This window comes from Phasianus colchicus, chromosome 15 (genome assembly GCF_987193195.1).
Source record: "Phasianus colchicus chromosome 15, bPhaCol1.hap1.1, whole genome shotgun sequence".
NCBI classification, from domain to species: domain Eukaryota; kingdom Metazoa; phylum Chordata; class Aves; order Galliformes; family Phasianidae; genus Phasianus; species Phasianus colchicus.
The window spans coordinates 17,596,707-17,617,872 of NC_143450.1; the positions used below are offsets into that span (position 1 = coordinate 17,596,707).

The window sequence follows — 21,166 nt, forward strand, 5'->3', positions numbered from 1 at the left end:
CTGATCTTTAATTTTTTTCATTAATCCTTGTTCTCTCTGTTTCATGTTGAATTCTTAAATTTTGAAAAGCCAACTAACTTAAAAAACAGAAAACATCTGTCTGCTTCTAACAAAGAAGTAACTAATGATTCTATTAAAATCTTTGATCAACTTTAACACTAATTGCAACTTTGCCCAGCTATCATACAGCCTACAAAGCATCTGTGAAGAAAATTTATCCTTCAGTCTGGGAAGACACAAAAATGCCCAGGACACAAAACTCAAAGAAAAGCATTACTGAAAGTATTGGTTTTTACAGAGGCAGGAGAAAGGAAGCAAACTCAAATGTCAGCTGTATCTTTTTATCAAAGACTACCATGGGCTGAATGAAAGAACTACCATTAGCAAATAAAACATCACTTCTATGTGTTCTTCTGCATAAATGCCCCTTTAGAACTTCTCTCTTGACTGTACATCAAAAAAGATCTCCAATATAGATCCACCCCTAATTACCACCGTCTTAGTGGACACTGAGGAAACAAACATCTGTCCATAGAAAATAACAACAAAATTCCTACAGGCATAGAAGGGAAGGAAAAGGAACAAAATACTTTGAAATACTTTACACTTATTTTGACAGTTTACAGAAAGAAAGGCAAATGAACTTCAGTGTTTTTTACTGATGCCCAATTCATACTTATTCTCTAAAAAATGAAGCTGCTGTTAAAAATCTATATGGTCAATAGTTTTTAGTCCCATGTATTAGAAGGTAAAGGAAACAGGCAAAAGCAAGTAGTCACACAAGTGAAAAATATGACTGAAATGATCCGAAGATCCCTTTATCTTAAACCCCTACAGATAAACAGTCACAGTGACCCAATTCTCCCCAACCAACTACAGTAATGCAATTCTTTCCTTCTCTGTTCATCTTTTTCTCCCTCAAAATTTTCTCTTTTCCCTGAGAATTACAGCTGACTTTAAATAAGTGGACAGAGCACTTTATAAACTCAATGTTGTTATTTTCTTATATTCTAATTCTTATTCTGGGCAAAGAAAGTGGATTTATTTAATCTGCAGCCAAATTCTAGGCCTCCAGCCAAGTTTCAACAGGGATTTTGAGTCGTAGTTCCATACAGCACCACTTAAAGTTGATCAGGAATAGTTGAAACACTAACTAGTGCTTCAAAGAATGTATCGGTGGGCTGCATGCGAGATTTTAAGAACTGTAGACACCATCACCATAAGGTCTGTAATGCATTGGTCATATAAAGTTTTACTTAGTAGTAAAATAATATCAGCTAACCCTCTCTACTCAGTTATGTAATTTTTAATTGGTATTTATACTGGAAAAACTTCTGTTGCCAACACAGTTATAGGAGTTCTTTCCTGAAAAACCTGCTGGGGTTTTTTGCGTTGTTTCTTTTTTGCCCTCCAAATCAGTTTTACTGAATCCCAACCAGCTTTAGTTAGCTTCATACTTGTGGGATTTGGTTATCATGCACAGCAAAGGGAGGACAGGAATCAAACAACCACCTCACAGCTTCCCTCCTGCGAGAGAAAAGTCTTCAGTTGCAATGTTTGACCTCCTGCAAACAAAACTGTGATAAGGGAATGGTTTTGTTTTCAAAGTGGGTTTTGAACTATGTAATAAAAACTCTAAATAGTACCACTTAAATGACCACTGCAGCAGAAGCAAAATAAAGGTTTTTTTAAAAAATAATTATATTGTCTCATTATCCCTTTCCTCACTTCAAAACAGTCCCTGCTTCATAAGCATTAGTTCAAATCTGCCAATTAGTCCAAATACTTGTTCAAACGCTGGTTAAGGTGCCAACCTAAAAAGATTTCAGATGAAAACAGACTTGAAGTACATATTTCCATACAATTTCTGCTAAAAAAAAAAAAAAAAAAAAAAGCATTTGTAAAAATGGCATAAACTCACAACTTTGTAGGGTTCAGCAAAGAGAGGAGAGTTGGGCGGAAAGGCTTCTTCACCCTGCTGGATTTCCTGATTCCGCCTTTCCCTTTCTTTCATTCGCAGCACATTTCGGTCTTCACGGTTCATGTTGCTGCAAAAAACAACCAACAATTTCCTGGTCACAGAAGGAAAGAGGAGGGATGGCAGCACACAGTTACCCCTGTTTTGCTAAGAGATCCCACGTAAGAACCCTCCGCTGACTGCAGCTCCTCAAAACTGAAAAGAAGTTTGTCCAGCTTAAACCATCTCACATTTAGAGCAGCTCTAACCTACAGTGTTTCTGATAGGGACAGTTTATGCAGTTAAATAAATAAATCACAGAGTCCTCAGGAAAACAACTGGAAGTTGGAGCCTTCAGCTTTGTTGGCACTGCGATGCAGCAGCCAGAGCTTGTCCAGATTCCAGGAAATCCAGAAGGATCGCCCCCCTCATAGCCCAGCAGACAGCACACTTCACTTTACAATGTTCTCCTACTGCAAAAATGCACAGCAAAAAAAAAATAGAAACCTCGTGTATTACAAATCTGCCTTGGAAGTCTGGTCTTGCTGCTTGCATTAACAGCAATGTGTCGAGTTCTAGCAACACAAAATCTAAAAACAAGTCAGCAATGGTTTCCTTTGTGGCTCATAAAGCACCAGGACTTACAGGAGTAAACAAAATAAGGGACAAATAAGGTCTCTAACTCATTTTGTGTGCCATACTGTACTTTGCATTAAGAGATTTATAAAAGTGCCTTCTTGATCTACAAAATTACAATAGGTGCTTCCAGAACATAAATACTGTTCCAATCTAAGTGTAAAATGAAGAAGGTGTCTGCTCAGAAAGTCATTATTTCATATTTTCACACAGCTGCCTGATTATTAAAAATACAGCATCATAAGCCTGCCACAGAGCTCACCTGTAAGCTCTACAAAACCAGCTATTCCATTCTAGGCAGAACTTCCACCAACCACTCAGCTTTTTAAAAACCATTATTTGTGCTTTCTACCTTAAAATCATTTGAAACTTTCACTGCAATTTCTTACTCACCTGGCTTCATTTTTTTTTCTACTGCTCTGTCTATTAAAAAAATCCACAGGGACATCAAAACCAGGAGAAATCTCCAGTGTAAGTTTAAACACATGATGCTTTAGGGTGTGAGTTTTATGGACTTCCCTGAAATACCTGCACTGTAAATAAGGTAAAAGCATCAGCACAATCCAATCTGAGGCTGACATCAAGCCTAGGAATGTGCTAACTTTTAACGTACATCTGAAAATCACTTCTCCAATTGTGCTAAAATCAGCTGAACTCGTGCAACTGCAAGTGAATGCAAGTCTGCCTGCTGAGGGAGGGCCCTGCACACCGCAGTGCAGCCAAACCACCAACATAATTTTCACCCTAATGGCAAAACGTAAGCCTGCTTTGAAAGTTGGAGGTATAAGCAGCTTTTTTTTCCTCCTTCAGATTTCTCATATATCCAAGATTTAAACAGAAATGAATGTCAGAGTTAATTACAGACAGTGACCTGTTAAAGCCAACCGTTAGGATCTATGCCATTTTCCTATCAAAAATGTCAGCAGGGAGCAGAGTATCCTCACCCACCCCTGAGTAGTTCATTCCCATGAAAGCACTAAGCTTGTGAATCATGCACAACTCTCTCTTTAGAAGATGATGATTAACCTTTACAAGTAGAGAGTTACATTTTAACACGAGGATCTCCACTGCTCTTACACAGACAAGCATCACCCTTCAAAACCGTATCAACATCTGTTGCAACTCTTTTGCTGAGGAAACCCGCTCAGCATTTGTAACAGTGTCACACAGCAGGAACATTAAAGCAGAGACCCGGTCCAGTTCAGAGCTGGAGCAAAACCAGAGCTGATCTGACTCTACCTGCAAAATTAGTTATCCAAAACACTAAAAAGTGCTTTTCCTAGTACCCATCCTTTGCCTTGTGTAGCACACGGCAAGTAATAAACATCTCCACGAGCAGTCAGCTGGGCTGTATGGGCACCAGGGGTGGGTTTACTTCGTATTTTGTTATGGAGGAAGGAAGGGAGGGGAATCACTGATTTGAATGGGATCCAAATAAGGCTTCTAGATCTACTCTTTCAGATCCCTACACAGAGATATTTCAACCACCTTCAAGCTATTAAAATCACACCTGTAGAAAACATGAAAATAAATGAATTCAGTGTGTGTTGATTTGGTGGGCTCTAATTCTGTACTTGGGACAATTCTTCAGTCACATTTATCTCTTGGTTGGACTGGATGATCTTGTAGGTCCTTTCCAACCCTGTGATTCTATGATTCTCTTGCACAGCCATGAAATGGCAGATAACTTTGCCTTTGTTCATGAAAAATAAGTAGTAATGGCACCCTGAAAAGCAAACGACTATGGCCTGCCTAGTAAATCAATACTGCTAGCAATTAACTTCAGCCTGAAGGGATTGCAGAAGTGACTCTTCAGAACACATGCAATTACATTCATTTTTACAGTCTGCTATCCAAAAATACATTGCTGCCATTGAGGAACGGTGATGCCCTGGCAGTGCTGCCCAGAGCTGTGGGTGCCCAGGGCTGGCTGGCTGGGCCCAGGGCAGCCTGTGCTGGGAGGCAGCCAGCTCTCAGCCACCCCTGGGGCTCAGGCTGCTCCTGGAGGGGATAACAGCTGCCAAACCCCCACCTCCCCAACCCACCCCTGCAATGGGACTGCAGCTCTCTGCTCCTCCCTCCCTGCACGCCAGGCCTGGAAGCAGAAGACAAGAACTTATTGGTTTGTACCTGCTGCTATAAACAGGATCCTGCTATAATTTCCCTTTCCCTCTTCCTGGGAGGCCTGAGCAAATGTGAGAATTCCTAGCAGGATCAGAGGCAGGCTAAGGGAGGCAAAAGTAATGCCCCGCTGCAAGGACCAAAGTCACCTTAATTTCCACATCTGGAGAAAGAAAAGCGCAAAAATTAAAAGAAATTAGAGAACAGGCCTAAAGTACAGCACAGTATTTCCATTCTCAAAGTCTAACTCTACATGCTTTAGTCATTATTTTTGCATGCAGGTAGCCACACTGCACTCAGCACAGCGCACTCAGAATGTGATCTCAGCATGGAACTGAGCATCCAAATTCTGTGCCTATTCTCCAGCTCAATTTGAAGAGCTGAAAGAAAGCAAGCACTTCAAGCAGGAAGTTATCAGAAATGTCTGATACCAAAGTATCGGTCATTTATGTCACTTAGGTTAACAGTTAACTGCTGATTTAAATGGACTGAGCAGAGTGTGATCCAAACCACCCATACCAGAAATGTCGTTTTCATTTCTTATAAAGGCAGTTTGGTGCTGCTGCTCACCCCAGCCCACGAAGGCTGTGGCCTTCGCAATGGCTTCCTCAAGCAATTACAACCTTAGACGTTCCAAGCAGCATTATGGAACTGCTGCTCAGCCCTTCCCACCTCCCTTCCCACCGCTCCAGCTCCGGGGTGTCGGGACCAAGCCCATGTATGGGAATTTTGGATCACGATCCCAGTTTAGGAAGAAAAAAAAAAAAAAAGAAAGAAAAAGCCACCCACGCATCCCTGGAGTTTTACCAGCAGTGCTGTTACAGAACAGAGTGCCTCGGCCAATCCTGGGTAAGGTGCAGGACTCGCAGCCTGCCGTCTCATCCCCCCGAACCACCTCAGGCATCAAACAGCTGTCCTCACACGAGTTCACCTGCACCGCCCCAACAGCAGCCTCACCCCATCCTCCTGCACTGCGCATGGCAGGGCAGTGCCCACCGGGAGCCCTCCCTGCACACCACACAACAACAGTCCCAAACCCACGGCTGTTCGGTGTGGCTCTGGTGGATCTTCAAAGCGTGTTTACAGCACCAAGACTTCCTCCGAGACATCCTCATTTATATCAAGGGCTTTCTTTCCCACTGTCTGAATTGGCTGCGTAAGCAGTAGAAATCAAACAGCTCACATATCCTGTACCAGCTAATGGGCTGTGCTGAACACCAATTTTGTTTGACAACATCTGCCCGTGAATGATAAAGAGTGTTCAGAGAGAGCAGAGAACAAACACACGACGTGCAGCACTTCTGCAGGACGCAGCCAGCAGCACGACGTGCACACAGCTCCCACCGTGGCTCTTCAAAGCAACCAAGCTGGAAATCCTGTTTATAACAGGAATGATGTGTTTCCCAAAGTGCTTTAAAAACGGCAGAAATCGCTTCAATGCCACATCCAGCTCCCTTCCACAGATACCTGTTGCTTATCTTGAGTATTCCTGTGCTTGTATGTAATTCAGGAGTTGCCCATTCTCCCAGCTCACATGCCCAATATGGCGTTGTTACTGAGCCAGTCACTAACATCACACAAACAATCCCCAAATTACTGTCAGCTCAGTATGAATGTACCCGAACAGGAACAGTAAGAAAGGAAGAAGTTTAATAAAACAAACAGTAAACAAAAAGAATAACCCTGCTCCACAAGAACAACAAAGCAAACGCAGAAACACCGATGCACAGAACAGTAAAACACTCAGAACTCATCACTAACACTTACCAAATAAAAGTGAACAAGCAGTCTTAACTTCCAGCTTTCTACACTACGGTAACAAAAAAGAGAACTGCTGAGAAAACCCACAAACCATTTCCTACAGAAGTGCTCCAGCCCTGCACAGAGCAGCACAAATGCCAGGTGAAGTTTAAGGATAACCACAATCTCACAGATACAGAAGCATGACAACCAACCAAGCAGCCCTCACAGAGTTTTGGAACACTACCATAAGATGTGACAGAGAATTTAAATGATATTTGTGTGTTAAGGAGCAGTAAAAAAAAAAAAAAAGAAAAAAAAAAAAGAAAGCTTTCAAAGGAACGAAGGGTTCCATTTTATTTCTCTCCCTCGCACCTTTCAACACAATGGCTGAAGTTTTCCATCAGCTCTAGTTAATACAGCACTGGTATTCTGCACAAGGGAGGGGTATTTAGTTTGGGATGGCTCCAACTGCAAATGTTATCTGCTCAACAGGAGGAAAGGTTGGCTAAGCCAGAGGAGCTCTGCAGTTAGAGCTCAACATCTATCCATCCGTGGTAGGCACACACAGTGAGGGCACTAACGTGCCTGAACCATAACCTCATTTGGGTATTTTAATGAGAATGAAGATTTCCTTGTTTGTTTTTAAAACATAATCCCATTTTTAATAGAGATATCCCCTCTTCCAAAGCTTCATCAGAAGGTCTGTGTTACTGGTAAAAAAAATAAATACAACTGTACTGGTAATATAACACAAATACGAACCAGATTTTCACCATTTTGATAAATCCAAATGTTTCGAATGTTTAACTATCCCATACTTCACAGCAGTGAGATGACAAAGTACTGAACACCTTTGTACATACAGCCAGGGTGGCAGAGCTTTAAAAAAAAAAAAAAAAAAAAAAAGGGAAAAAGTTGCCTTGGGTTAGGTTAATGTTTGATGAGAACTACCAGGGAGGAAAGAGCAGCTTGCTACAGGGCACTGCTCCTTCCTGATCAGCTCTGAAACTGCAAAAATCCCCCAGAAAGCACTATGTGCCTGGGCTTGCCACTGCTCCTCAGACAGAGAACACAAATCCTTCACCACTCGTAGCTGAGGAAAACCTCTGTACTTTTATAAGAGCAGCTCATTAATTCCAATGTCCCAGCCAAGTGAAGATGCAGGTAATTACATCCTGCTCCTTTAGTTCTGGCTGCCAGATTCCTTCCTCCAGTCCATGACATTGTACTGGATTACCCAAGTATCAAAAAGCTAGCATGTTCTATTACTGAATCAATGATGGATACAAGAACTATGATGATGATTTGTAACTCAGCACTGACTACAAAAAAAGGACTTGAAGATCCTTTAGAACTAAAAAGGCTCTGTAAGCATATTTTATTAGACAAGTTCAGGTGTGAGACGAATGCGTTACTCATTGCACCCAAGATCCAGCTCATAGATGCTAAGATAATATTTAGATTAAGATAAGCACCAAGCAACCAAATTTTAGAACCCAAATATAACAGGAAACTTCTCATTTCAGCAGCAAAGCTCACTTAAAAAGAAGTTTTAAGTCTTTCTCTAAAACACACTATTAAAATGCCTGAAAATGTTTACATCCAAGAATTTACTGAAGGGTTGAGAGAACCCAAACCACTCCTTCTTTACAACTCCATATTCTGTGCAGCAGTACTCTGGGCAGTGAAAACATCTGGGTCCACCACCACTGCTTCCCCCGGATTAACCTCACACTGGCATCAGTGTTATTTTGTGTCACTGTCGAGGACAGCTCTAAGAACAAAGCAGTGATTGCAGCTCATTCTCAGCTCAGTGAGGCACCCACGAAGGGACTGCACAGCGCCAGCCAGACTCCTGCACAAGGCTGGCAGCCAGCGTCCAAAGCACTGTTAGAAAGAAACGTGCCTATCTCCTATTGAGAGAGGGAAAAAAAAAAAAAAAAAAAGCAGATCTGAAGCAATCGGTTTTGCTTGGCTTTCTTTTTTCTATTCCTTTTATGGACAGGATGAGGCAGCAGCTGCCCAGATCTCCCAGCTTTCTTTTCTTCCCAGGCAGTAGAGATGCTCACAGGCCACCAGCGTCAGTCCCTCCTTTTTGTCCTGTTACTACAGAAAAGGGTACAGAAAGAGGGAAATCCAACAACTGACAGCACAATGCCCTGCTCCCCCCTTCTCTTCCGGAGAATGCAAACAGCAGAGGAAGGGGTCATTCAGCCCCCAATGGACCACACGCACAGAGGGCGCAGCAGTGGCTCAGCAATAGGGATGGTACTTGGAAAGCAAAGACTAAAAACTGCGATGCAACAAAGCCATCATCTACTAAAACTGCCATTTCTGCATCTACCACAACTCCAAGCCAGGGTTCTGAGGCAGACAGGATAAAGAGGCTTCAACAACAAACTCCTGCAAGCCAAGCAAAGTTCATTTCTGCTGTAAAGTGAAGCAGAATCTCAACTTCACTTTCTTTGGTATTTTCATTTGTTTGCTTTGTCTTGCTATAACAAAGCAATATTCAGGGATAAAACGCTTTCTTAATCAAGCCAATGAAATCCAGTTCTGATGGCTCAAGTTCAGAAGACAACAAGAAAGCAAGCATTACAGTGAGGATTCACTGCAGCAGAATTTTGCCTTCTGCTAAGAACCCAATTTCGTTTCTTGCACAAATCCCAATTCAGCATACTTCAGCCCAATCTGATCTTTCATTCAAACAATGTTCTTCTCATCCTTGCAGTGCTCAATCACGAGCAGATTCTACAATTCCCACGATGCAAAGATGGAGCACCACGAACACAAAACTTCTACGTGCAATTTCTTCATGCCCACACAGGCTAACCAAGCATATTATAATAGTTTCCCAACAATATTCTACAGTTTAATTGGACAGAAACTTAATAACAGAACTCCTGTGCCTACATGTTCTTCTGTTTAAACTTTGAAACGAAGACAATTGGTGTTCAAATTTTATTAAGCAATAGCTATTCAGAAATCCAGCATTAATCTGGCTATTAGAGTTCTGACTTCCTCATATTAATTTACTGTCTTATAAGGTCTCATTACATTTGAGTATTATGAACTCCACAGCATTAGGATTAAGAAAGGATCTTTGCAGAAATTCTCTGATAAATATGTTCTGTATAAGATTTGAAGCAATACAGAACATTTTAACAAAGTGCCACCCAAACAAAGAGAGTGCTAGGGCAGAAGGGGAACGTCAATCCATTACAAGGTTCACCTCCTCCTCCTGTTTAACAGAACTACAGAAGCAGCAGGAGTGAAAACATTATCACATACATTACGCAGGTTTAACTGCTATTTCCTCCAGTCCTACTGAAAGATCATCTGTGTGTGCTTTTTCACAAGACATTTATCTTCCTATCATAACCAAGACTCAAGAATTCTGCCTCAGAACGCACTAAAAGAAACACAGTTCTGAGATGATAAATTCAGCCACCACATTAAGCATCGAGGTCCTGTGTAACTGTTCCCAGCTGCATGCCCTGCTCCACACACTGCACAAATACTGAGAGCATCTCTGCCCCTGCTCAGGGCTCCTTCAAGCACAGCTCACTTTCTAAACACCACTTTTATTTGATACATCTTCACAGCACAAGCATCAGTAATAAAACACTGGAGCTATCAACCCGCCCTGTGCCCAGCCTTCCTGAGGACTTGGCACAAAAAGTGGATTTCTCATCTGATGCAATCTTCAGGATCCACAAGTGGTTCAGGCAGGAAGCAGCTCACAAGCCGTGCAAGGCCGGTTCATGACAGCACGTCTCTTCATATTTTGTCAGAAAACTGCAGAGCTGGTCGTGCCATGGGGTAACTGCCCCCCTCCCGTTACCCCCAGGCCTGCTTCACCACCCTGCCCACTGCTGGCACTGCACTCCCTTCAATGCATTTCCTGGTTTTATTTCACACTCCTTTCAAAGTTCTTTTTACCACCCACCTGGGCAGGGCCGTGATGCAGCAGCCATGCTGTGCAGTGTTACCACATTCAGGCAGTGAGAGGCGGTGCTGCTGAGGGCCTGCGCAGGTCCTGCTCCTCCGCAATCAGCAGCCCCCGTCCCTGGGGGCTTCTTCAGAGGGTAACAGCAGCCATGAGGTGTCTTCCACAGAGGATACGTGCAGTTTTTGGTCTGCTCGGATGCAAACTTAACTCCTTTGTGTGATAAACCAGCACAGGCGCTGCGCACACTGCTTCTGGGCTGCCACTCTTAACATATTTCTAATTGGAGTTGAACAGCCCAACAAACAAAACTGCAGAAAGTACAATCCTAACGACATATATAAATTAAAATCAGCGAGACCCAATGAATCTTGCCACTAGAGAGAACGTTAAAACTTCTAGTATGAAATTAAGGAAATAGACGAGCGGCCTTGCAAAACTCCTGCCAGAACTGGGCGGAATTTCGAAACCCTTAAAGCAACAGGCCGGGTTAAGCCAGAGCCCTGCAGCTGTGTCAGCGTGTTATAAGGCACAAACCCCATCCACAGTCTCAGCTAACGGTACAACTGCTCCCAGGTGAGACAGGAGTCACAGCACCTGCTCCCCCCGCAGCCACACAGCCATGGGGGGCAAAGCAGCTCAGCCCAGCAGCTCGGCCTTCCTCCCCTGTCTGGCACAGGAGGCACGTTCTTACTGGTTTTGTCAATTAACTGCATCTATCTCCCATTCAAAATCAGCACGGTACAAGCGAAGAGCAATTTTGGAATGTATGACTCACTCTTTTCTTACACATAATAATTTTAAAAATATTGAGGTGCACACTGGGTTAAAACAGATCACGTGCTCTGTGTTTGTACTTAGCAAGAAATCACCCCATGACACCAACCAATGAGATTCAAATGGTGTAGTTCTCTTAAACAGAAACCAAGATGAAAACATACTCATTTTTGCCCACCTTTAGTTTTTCTGTTTGTCAGTAATCCACCCCCAGAAGCACTTTACCACTCTTCTGAAGGAACGTGTGCTGCTGGGTGCCCGCAGCCCTGGGCTCTGACCCAGCACAACATGGTGTGCCCAGGGCAGCACCGGGCTGATCAGCTGCAGGAAATGACACCAGGGAACATCAGCATGTGTCACCTCGGTGTGGCTCCTGCTTTATGTGGCTGTAAGAGAATATGAGACTTTTTTCTTACAATTGGAGGAGCCAGAAATGAGAGAGAAAAGAAGCGAGAAAAGTCTTTCTCTAGGAGCTTATTAGCAATTAACAAACTTAAGCTGAAGACTGCTTGAACTCCCTGCAAAAAGCATTTGTGCTAATTATTGGCTAAGAATGCATCACAGCACAAACTCCTCATTAAATATAATTGGTACGGATATTTCAGCAGAAGTAATCCAAGAAGAAACCTTTCACTTCACCTTCTCCAGGCTACCTACATTATCACTTCCACAGGTGTGAAATGGTTATCATCACGTTCACAATGCCAACCCATTCTATCTGCATCGTAAGAACAAATCGAAACGCAGTGATCCCAAAACTTCACTGGGTACTTGGAAGCAATGCTGAACAGGAGCAGCAGCCCCACTACCTCACACCTACAGCCAACACAGCCCAGAGCAGCTATGCAGCATCCCACCACCAGCACATCGCCCAGCGCTGCGCTGGAAGGCTCAATGTCAGTCTCAAAAAAGCTGCAAACAGAAAACAGAACAGCTAACATCAGCAGGCACCCACACACCCAAATACACAAACAAAGCCTGCTCCAAACAAACAAATCTGTCAGTAAGCTCCCTGCCATGCAGGACCACCCAGCACATCAAAAAGAGATGCAAGATAGTAAAAATATTATGCCCATCGTATCTCATCTTGTCCAATCTTTATGCCCACAGGCCCCCAAAGTCAGGCAAATAAAATAACGGTATCTGTATAAAATCAAACATTTTCCAATCACAGCAGCTTCCACTAAAGCTACTGTTTTCACTTACGCCAAAACAGTCCCACCTGCTACACTAACTTCACCAAGCATTCCTCCTTTCAGACTCCTTTAATGCATTTTTACTCATCATTTCCAATACTGTCAACTTAAAGGGTCAATTTTTCACATTTGGACTTCGACCAAGCAATTTTTAAATTATCTTTGAATAAGGAAATGTTTATGCTAATAGCAATGGAAAACTGGTAATGAGATCTTCATATTTTGTCAGAAAACTATGGTTTATATTCCTGCCCACAAAGACATAACACTGCACAAAATCATTTGATGTGGCTTTTCTGGATTTCATTCTACCCTCCCATACAGGAAAAATTTTCTATTAGTTGCTCTGCAGCCAAACTATACAAAGAGAATTGTGGACTCTTATCTCCTCATCCAACTTGCCTTAATGATTCGTGCACATCAAAGTCTGATTAAAACCAGTTAAGCACTTCCATCAACAAAATCTCTTTAACGTCTTTGGGAAATTAAACTAAATGCAGAAACAAGGCTGTATATGTGAATATATAAAAGCGCACAATTTTTTAATCAGCTACTGAGCTTTCAGTAACATCAGAATAGCTAGTGACATACTAGGAAGTACACATTTAGTATTCCGAAGCACAATTTATATAAAAATATTTAATATTTACATTGGCCTGCAGCAGTCATTTCAAACAGGCCGCCTGCAGCGGGACCTCAGTAAGGCAAGGAAAAGGGCACTGTGCATCTGACGGCTCCATGCAGCCCTACAGCACCAGAGCAGCACCCACTATAAATGTCAGCTGCAGTAAATAACGCTGTCAGAGCTCGTCTCCAGATTTCTGCTGCTGGAGGACCAGTTATGCTCACATTGCCTTACATGGCTGCAGGGTGGCTGTGCGCTTATCTGCTGCCTGCCTGCGGGTAGCTGCCTGCCACCCCGGGGATGCATGCTGGAAGAGCAGCAGAACGGCCCTCTGTTCTCATATCTATGGTCTCTGTACTTGAAACACACTTCTATTATTGCAGTTTTGTCGCAGTTCAGCTCTTGAAAAGATTCCTACGTACCTGCAGTACCACAGTGAGATGGCAGGAGAGAGTCGGTGTTCAGTGGTGTGAGAATTCAGAGTGCGTGAGAACCAAAGCTGCTAAGGAAAGTACCTCATAGGGAGCACATGTCATTTCACCCTGCTGAAATCTCATAACCTGAGCTAAGGACAAGCTTAAACAATTCTTCCTGTCTGAAGAGCACTTTGTAACCGGTCACTGGTTAGACACACTGAGTTCTCAGCATTTAGTTCTAATAATTAAATATATTTTCATTTTTTCTTAAAAATTGTAAAGGTTCATTTTGAAAAGCTAATTCAGGCAGGAATCAGAAGAGCAGCACAATGCTGCACTGCACACAATCCCCGTGTAAACACCTTCCTAAAGATCCAAAGAGGGGAAATGTGGAGACACAGCCAGGCGTGGAGCTGCCATGGGGGGTTGGACGGGGCAGGGGATGAAGAAGCCCAGGCAGGTCAGGGTGGGAAGCAGTGAGGTTGGGAGATAGACGCCTCTAATATCACTGTTGGGCAGGTCCTAATTGTGAGAGGTATAAAACAGCACTATTATATATTAACTATAGCTAATACTTAAAAAATGCAGATACAGCAGAGCAAAAAAAAAAAAAAAAAAGCCAGAAGACACCAAGAAACGCACTCAAGTCTCCACTGTTGTCTTGTATCAGCTTCAAAAAAGCCCAGCTCTGCCCCAACAATGACTGCCTGAAGAGACAGTGATTAGAACAGGCGGTTCTCTAATGGAGTTAAACACAGCATCACCTGCAGGGAAGGTCAGCAATGCCCACCGCCATCTGCGTGGCAAACAACATCAAGCAACACAAAATCCAATCCAAGTACACCAAGCATCTACTTTGTTTCCTAAAAGCTACAAAGTTATGGGGTACCAGAACCTGGATGCTCCTCATTTTAACACCACACGTAGAAAAAGCTTTAAGAGAACCGAGTTTGGAATTCACTGTGGTTTAATGCAGGTGCTCTGACAGCTCCCAGCCACAAGAAGAGGCACGCACACAATTCCCTTCTGCTCCTCCCCTAAGAGCCACCAAACTCAGCAGCTGAGGACAGTTTCAGGGCCGGCCTAAAGGACACATATCTTAAAGCCACTTTCAGAAATTGCAGATAAGGAAGGAAACATCAGTCTTTTACATGAAAATGACCACAATACCAGCTTTAAGAGAGCTGCAGCACTGTGCCAGCTGGCTGGCTGCTACACGTAGTCTTTATTCTGCCCTGTAATTGTAAGGAAATGCATAGCAAGAGACTGCTCTGGGTTAGAGAGGAGTAGAATTATCAGCAGTGAGAGATCTGGGATAAGTCTGTACTGAAAAACATGATCACTGCAAGATAACAGCATTAGTAAAAATACACTGTCAGTTTGTTTAGTTTTAAAACAAATTTTAAAACAATTAAATTAGTGGACAACTAACATGTTTGAGTTATCAATAATTGTTTAATATCAGTAATCACGAATAACAAGGAAGACCAACTTGATAAAGAGAGATCAATACACGGGGTTTGTGAGCCGTTCAGGAGGCAGGGCTGGTACCACACCTCAGCAGAACCAAGTGCAGGCAAACGTTAGTAATGAGCTGTTAACAGAAGAAAATTAGTTCAAGACTTCAGGGCAAGAACTTCTCTTATTCTGTGTTTGTACAGTACAAGTATATGAGGGTTTTTTTCTCCTGTTGGTACCTGGTGCTATTAATAAACTGGGTTTCACATTCGTCAGCAGGAATAATTAACAAATCAAGTAAGAACAAGAGACACGACAACTTGAAGAACTACAAGCAAATGCACTTGGGAAGCAAATACAGTTCACCACATTAGGGAAAAAAGGAGGTTTGAAACAAAGCTGGAGAAAGAAACCTGGAAAGCAGTAAGAACTGGAGAGCCTGGGGAGACGGCAGGCACCAAAGGAGACACGAGCGCATGACGCAAACAATCCTGCAGCTAAATGGGAAAGTGGGATTCAGGACTGCACGTACGAAGCTGGCACGACACCAGGCGAGGAAGCGAGCCCTGCTCCCACAGCACTGCACTGCGAGGCACCTCCGTGGGGTCACAGCCACCGCCCTCCCCTTCCCTGCACCGCCACAACAGGGACACGTACCTCCTCCAGTTACACAGTAACTACAAGAGAAAATCTGTCTGGATTTCCAGAGGGGAAAAAAAAAAAAAAAAAGCCTAAGAACAGTACTGCTATAAAAATATTGGCTGACTAAACTCAGGAGAAAAGCTTTATGACAGGAAGGAGCTGGAGCCTCTGCAGTTATATTTCCTGAGCTGCGACAGAACCCCTAACATTTCACAAGGTAAAAGTCATCTTGTCAGCCCTGAGTAACTGCAGAAAAGGAACAACCCTGCAAGAGAAGAGTAATTGCTAGATTAAGTCATTTCATCTTTGCTTTTGCAGTTCCATCAATTCACTTTCTTATTTTCTTGTTTTAATACAGCTAGCAATATATTTTACGTACATCTAACACTGCTCTACCAAAGCACGAACTCTTAAAGTTTTCTGACTCGTTTTCAGACTCTTCATGCTATGGCCCCTCCATCTCCTCACAACTTGGAGGTTTTCTGCCTTAGAGACGACGGCACCAACATCAGCTGTTCCATGACACAAACTCCAAGACAGACATTGAAAACAAACGACCTGGGAGGCAGCAGATTTGGGTTTTGTTACTTCTCAACCCCTGTCTGAAGGTAACTGTGAGCTTATAGTAACAGCAGAGTTCTGCCCATAGAACAAAGCACACGCATGTAACAATCTGAAATTACTGCAGCAGAGAATAAACCTCACAGCCACTAAAATCTCAAATCTATTCTGACACCCTCAGACCCCACTCACAATGCTATGTCACTTTCTCCCAGCCCTGCAAACACACTGCTGCCCATTAACATGGCCTCCTGGAGGATCCTAGCACTCTCCCCCCATTTCCTCACAAGGACAAATCTGCCTAGAGGACAGCTGCCCATTTCACCTCTCAGCACTTAACGTTCAGCCTCAAACATGGATATCACTTGCTGCTGTTTCTGCCCTCAATACAGCCTTCTGGTGATCTAGAGCAAAGGAAAAGACTAGTAACAACTACAAGGAACTCTCCAAACAAGAGAATGAGCAGGAGGGAAAAGAACAGAGGTGCTGAAGCAGCGATGAGCAGTTATGGCTGCTCTCACCAACACAGACAGCATTGGGCTTCCCCATCCACCACCTGGTCAGAGTCCTGCCTGCTTCAACAGACACAGGGCACGGTTCTCTCAGCGAGTAACACACAAGCTGTGTGCCTTCAGTCACATCTGACATCCAGGAACAACCACTGTGGAAAACAAAGTGCAGCAGAGCACCTTTGGCAGCAGCTGGGAGCTAGAAAAGGAAGGAGGAACTCAAGTGTGCTTGCCAACTTATTATCTACCAACTGTGAGGTCGGGACAGACTTCTGCTGAAAGTATTTATTTACAAAACCTGAACAATGCAAACTCTATGGTGTTTGCAGATTAAAAAAAAAAAAAAAAAAAAAAGTGGCATCCTTTCATTAAATAGTTGGGTTATAACCAGGGAAAAACACATTCCATATCACTAAAAAGACAACCAAGAAATATTTCACTGAATTTTTATCAACTTCACATCATTATAACTGGGAAGAATGCAAAACACACAAATATGATCTATTTTGTTTTGGTTGCTGTGTGGCTTCCTGAACAAAACTGATGAAGAAAACCAACCCCAGGTGCTCCATTTCCCATGTTTGAGAAAAGCAGCAACTAAGTACTGGGAAGAAAATATCAGGGACTTTAATCTGCTTTTGAAGCTAGAGCTGAACTTTACCATGTTCTTTCATGACTAAGAACAGCGTTCAGCAGAAGAGAACTTGCTCTTGTACAATGCTATAAAACAAATACAGAGCAGTTGGGAAATCATTAAAGATAATATTGATACATCAAGAAAGCCAAAACATTCATGATGCCCAGTGGAAAAGTTTCCCTTCCTGTTACTGACAGCAAGAACTCTACCATCACCATCACGAGCTGTTGTATAACTCACGTACCATACCCACACAGTACCACCATGACTAAGGCTGTACATCGCACACCTCGCTATGGCACAGGACACAACAGCAGCACTGTGATTTTAATGGCGGTTCCCTCATTACAGGAGATACTGAATGCCACTCCTTCCATCACTTGACTGGACCCTATTTCACAATAACGCCCCAGGCTGCACAGCACTCCCTCTCACAGTAAGGAGCTGGAGAGGCACTTCTAAGAAGTTCAGTAAGGAGAAGAGAGCTGGCAGTGCGGTGAAAATAAAGGCAGACGCTCGAGGAGAACAAGTTAATTTCCAAGAGTGTCAGTGCTGAGTAAGTGCCTGCTCTGCTCGCAGGAGGCAAGTGGGAGGGCTGACTGACATCAGTGGGAACACAGCTCCGTCAGCGCCTTCGTAAGGAAATGATCACACAGGAGAGCACTGGAGATGGGCTGTGAGAGGGGCCCACAGGAGGCACTGCTCTCATTGGGGTATCAGCGTTCCAGACCAAGCTTGAGGCATGAGTGTAAGCACTCAGGTGAAAGGAAGTCATGAAGTTTGCCACTTTCCCATTTAAAGATGCAAACAGAACAGTCAGCAACTGAAAGCACTGAGCTCTGCAGCACGGCACCCAACAGCACTGACTGAAAAAAAAAAAAAAAAAAACACCTCGTCAACCCGGGTTCAGGAATGTTAGGTGACAGCTCTCCCGATTACAGAGCATAATGCCATCCTCTTCGCGGGCGATGCTTTACGTAACAGCGATACCACACCAACGGCCCGCAGCCCCTTCCGAGCTGTGCAGTCCCTGTGCCCGGCGATCCGCCGTGCCCGCAGCGGCACTCAGAGCCCCCCGGCCCTGCCCCTTCCCCACCCGCTCGGTGCCGAAAACACAGAGCGAGGGGGAAGGAACAAAGCCGCGAGGACGAATCAGAAGAAGGATTAAACCCCGCGGCCCAGAGAGGAGGCTGCGCCGGCCCCGGCGGCACCGGGAGCACCCAGCGGCGTCCCGAGCAGACATTTTAGCGGCGGCCCGCGGGGTTCCGCTCCCCGAAGGACCGGGGATCGCCGCCGCAGCCCCACGGTGCCCGCCCGCCCGGTGCCGGAGGGGCCGGCGCTGCCCGCGACGGGCACAAACGGGGGCGGCGGGGCCGGGAGGAGGGCAGCGCCGGGCAGGGGCCGCCCGGGGCGCAGGGCCGCTGCCGGGATCCCGGCCCGCCCCGCCGCGGCTCCGATCCCCGCGGGAGGCGCTGCCGGCCCGGCGCGTCCCCACCCCCGGCCGCATCTCACCTCCGTTCGCCGCTCCGCTAGGCCCGGACCATTTCCTGGCTGCCGCCACCGGCCCGCCGGGCGGAGAGGAGGAGGAAGAAGAGGAGGAGGGGTGCGAGGAGCCCCGAGGGAGCGGAGGGCAGGCCCGGCCGCCGGCGCGGGACGAGGCCCGGGGCGGGAGGAGAGGCTCACAGGCGGGAGGCGACGGCGGCTCCCCAGGGCTCCCGCCGCTCCATCGCGGGGTCCGGGGCCGGGCTGGCGGCGAGACGAGGTCGGGGTGGGCTGACGACGTCGGCTCGGGCGGCCCTGGGCCCGGCTCCGGCTGCCGCCCGCCCTGCGCCCGTCCTGCCGGGCCGCGGCTCCTCCCGCAGCCGGGCACTCGCGCTTCCCGGCAGCCCCCGCGCCGCCGCAGCCCCGCGCCGCTCACGTGACCCGCCGACGGTTTGGAGGGGGAGAAGAGACTCCGCGGCCACGTGACCACGCCGGGCGACGTTACGTCACGTCGTGTCACGCCGCGTCACGTGACGTCACGGGCCGCGCCGCACCCCGGGAGCGGGAATGAAGCCCCGCTTACGGGATTCGTTTGCACTGCACGTCATCGCGAGGCTCCGCCCCGCCCTCAGCGCCGCCCCCCGGGCCGTGCCGCGAGCTGCGCGGCGCCGCACGTCCTGACGTCGCCTCCACGTCACAGCTGGGAGCGCGCCTTCGTCCCGGCCGCGTCGCACCGTTACCGCCGGGCAGATCTCAGCCCCAGACCGGATTCCCGCAAGGCGGGGCGCAGCCCAATTCTCCCCAGCCTCGGCCAGCGCCGCGCGGCTGCCGGGTCGGGCTCTGGCCGCCACAGCACGGCGGTACGGAGCGCGGCTCTGAGCCGAAATAACGGGCGGAGCGCAGCCACCACCGCGGGAGGCGGATTCGCCCGAGGAACGGCTCCTCCACATGGGAGAGCTTTTGCAATAATAGAATTTCCGAAGTCGGTGATTGGGGAAAAGCCTGCAAGTTTCAACTATGTAAAAGTTCCCATGTAAAACAAAAATAAATACATAGAACTGTCTTCTTCCACAAACCAGCTCTGCAGTGCAGTGGAACGCAGTTCTACTTCGTGCTCATACTAAAAAATAGACGTTAAAGTGTGCGAATAAAATGGAGCAGAATTGTAAAAGAAAAAAAAAAATTCTTGCACAAGTGTAATTTAAACTCCAGCATTTGCATTTAAACAGAATCATAGAATTGCTCAGGTTGGAAGAGACCCTCAGATCATCAGGTCCAACCACAAGCTGACCATACTGCCCCAACTCTAACAACCTCTGCTGAATCACAGCCCTGAGCGCCGCATCCAAATGGAGGCTCTGACTGCAGGGAACCTTCTTGTAAAGACGCTGTGAAAACATCCAATAGAGCTAAGCCTGGCGCCGTCTGAAATACATCAACTGTTGTTACTGGCAGTTAAATGTGAGCTCAGTTATGAAACCAAGATATTACCAACATTACTACAAAATATGATGATATGAGGATGAACTCTGCCCTGTCGCAAAGTTAAATGCAAACAGCTTCCCTATTTTATGGAGGTGGGGAGGGCACAGGCAGCTTCTCTGAGAAAGTAACACTGCACTTTAAATAGAGGAGCAGCAAGTAATCAAAGTGCTTTATTCCTGTTACGTCTCAATAATGTCTTTAAAGTTATATTTTGACAGTGACATTTTTGGGGTATCACTTCTCAAGCTGATATTCTGTGTTACGTTTTGTATTATTCCTAACGCCTCTCCCCCCACGCACTTTTTTTTTTTAAACACATCTTGAACAAAATTAAGCTGTGAAAATCTGCCTGATACCACTCCTATCTCAGTATCTGGTTAGAGACACATCTTGGATAAATGTGACTTCATAAAACATCCATGAGGCTCAGGTATGTGGAATGATTTCTGTATAAAGCAAATCCACTCAGCAGCTTTACACTAGAATATCAGGTTTCCCCCTTCTCTTGCTCTCCTATCACTCAGCAGTGTTTTTCCTTGAAATGCAATGCCTTTTCCTGAGACTGTTTTTCTACCAGACTGCATCAATTGCTTCACTTCAATTAGCGATGGCAGCTTTGCTTGAAATAGGAAGGATTAAATTGAACCTGTTCCAAGATACACAACTCCCGTGTAAAAATATACGTGCTCAGTAAATAATTTCAGAGAATGGAGAGTTGCTTTGTTTTCTTTCAATTAATGCCTTTCTGTACTTAACCTAGAGCTCTGAAAGATGGTAATTAATGAAATACCTGTCAAAAAGAACTGGAATTGAAGCATCTTGTGACAAGGTATCAGGATGCAGTGTGTTGAAAGGTGAACTGGTAAGGAAGGCTCTTCATATGCTGGTGGGTTTTAATCTGTAAAACAAGATACATAAACATAAACTCACAAAAATAAGACATTGTACTTAAAAGTAAATACCCAATGTGAG

At 45.3% G+C, this 21,166-nt stretch overlaps 1 protein-coding gene across 5 annotated transcripts in view; it reads right to left on the bottom strand.

The window, feature by feature from the left end:
• Positions 1-19,333, bottom strand: part of AFF4 (ALF transcription elongation factor 4) — a 49,421-nt gene extending 30,088 nt beyond the window's left edge. For 2 of the 5 annotated variants that reach the window (XM_090150917.1, XM_090150914.1), the window contains exons 1-2: positions 18,740-19,332; positions 1,922-2,048 (exon numbers count right to left, since the gene is read on the bottom strand). In XM_090150917.1, the coding sequence (XP_090007043.1) occupies positions 1,922-2,044 (123 nt within the window). In that variant the 5' untranslated portion in view covers positions 2,045-2,048; positions 18,740-19,332. Of the gene's footprint in view, positions 1-1,921; positions 2,049-4,723; positions 4,878-10,406; positions 18,520-18,739 lie in introns of those variants that run through there. The other 3 variants (XM_090150915.1, XM_090150918.1, XM_090150916.1) reach the window with 3 other exon arrangements.
• Between the last annotated feature and the right edge of the window lie 1,833 nt (positions 19,334-21,166).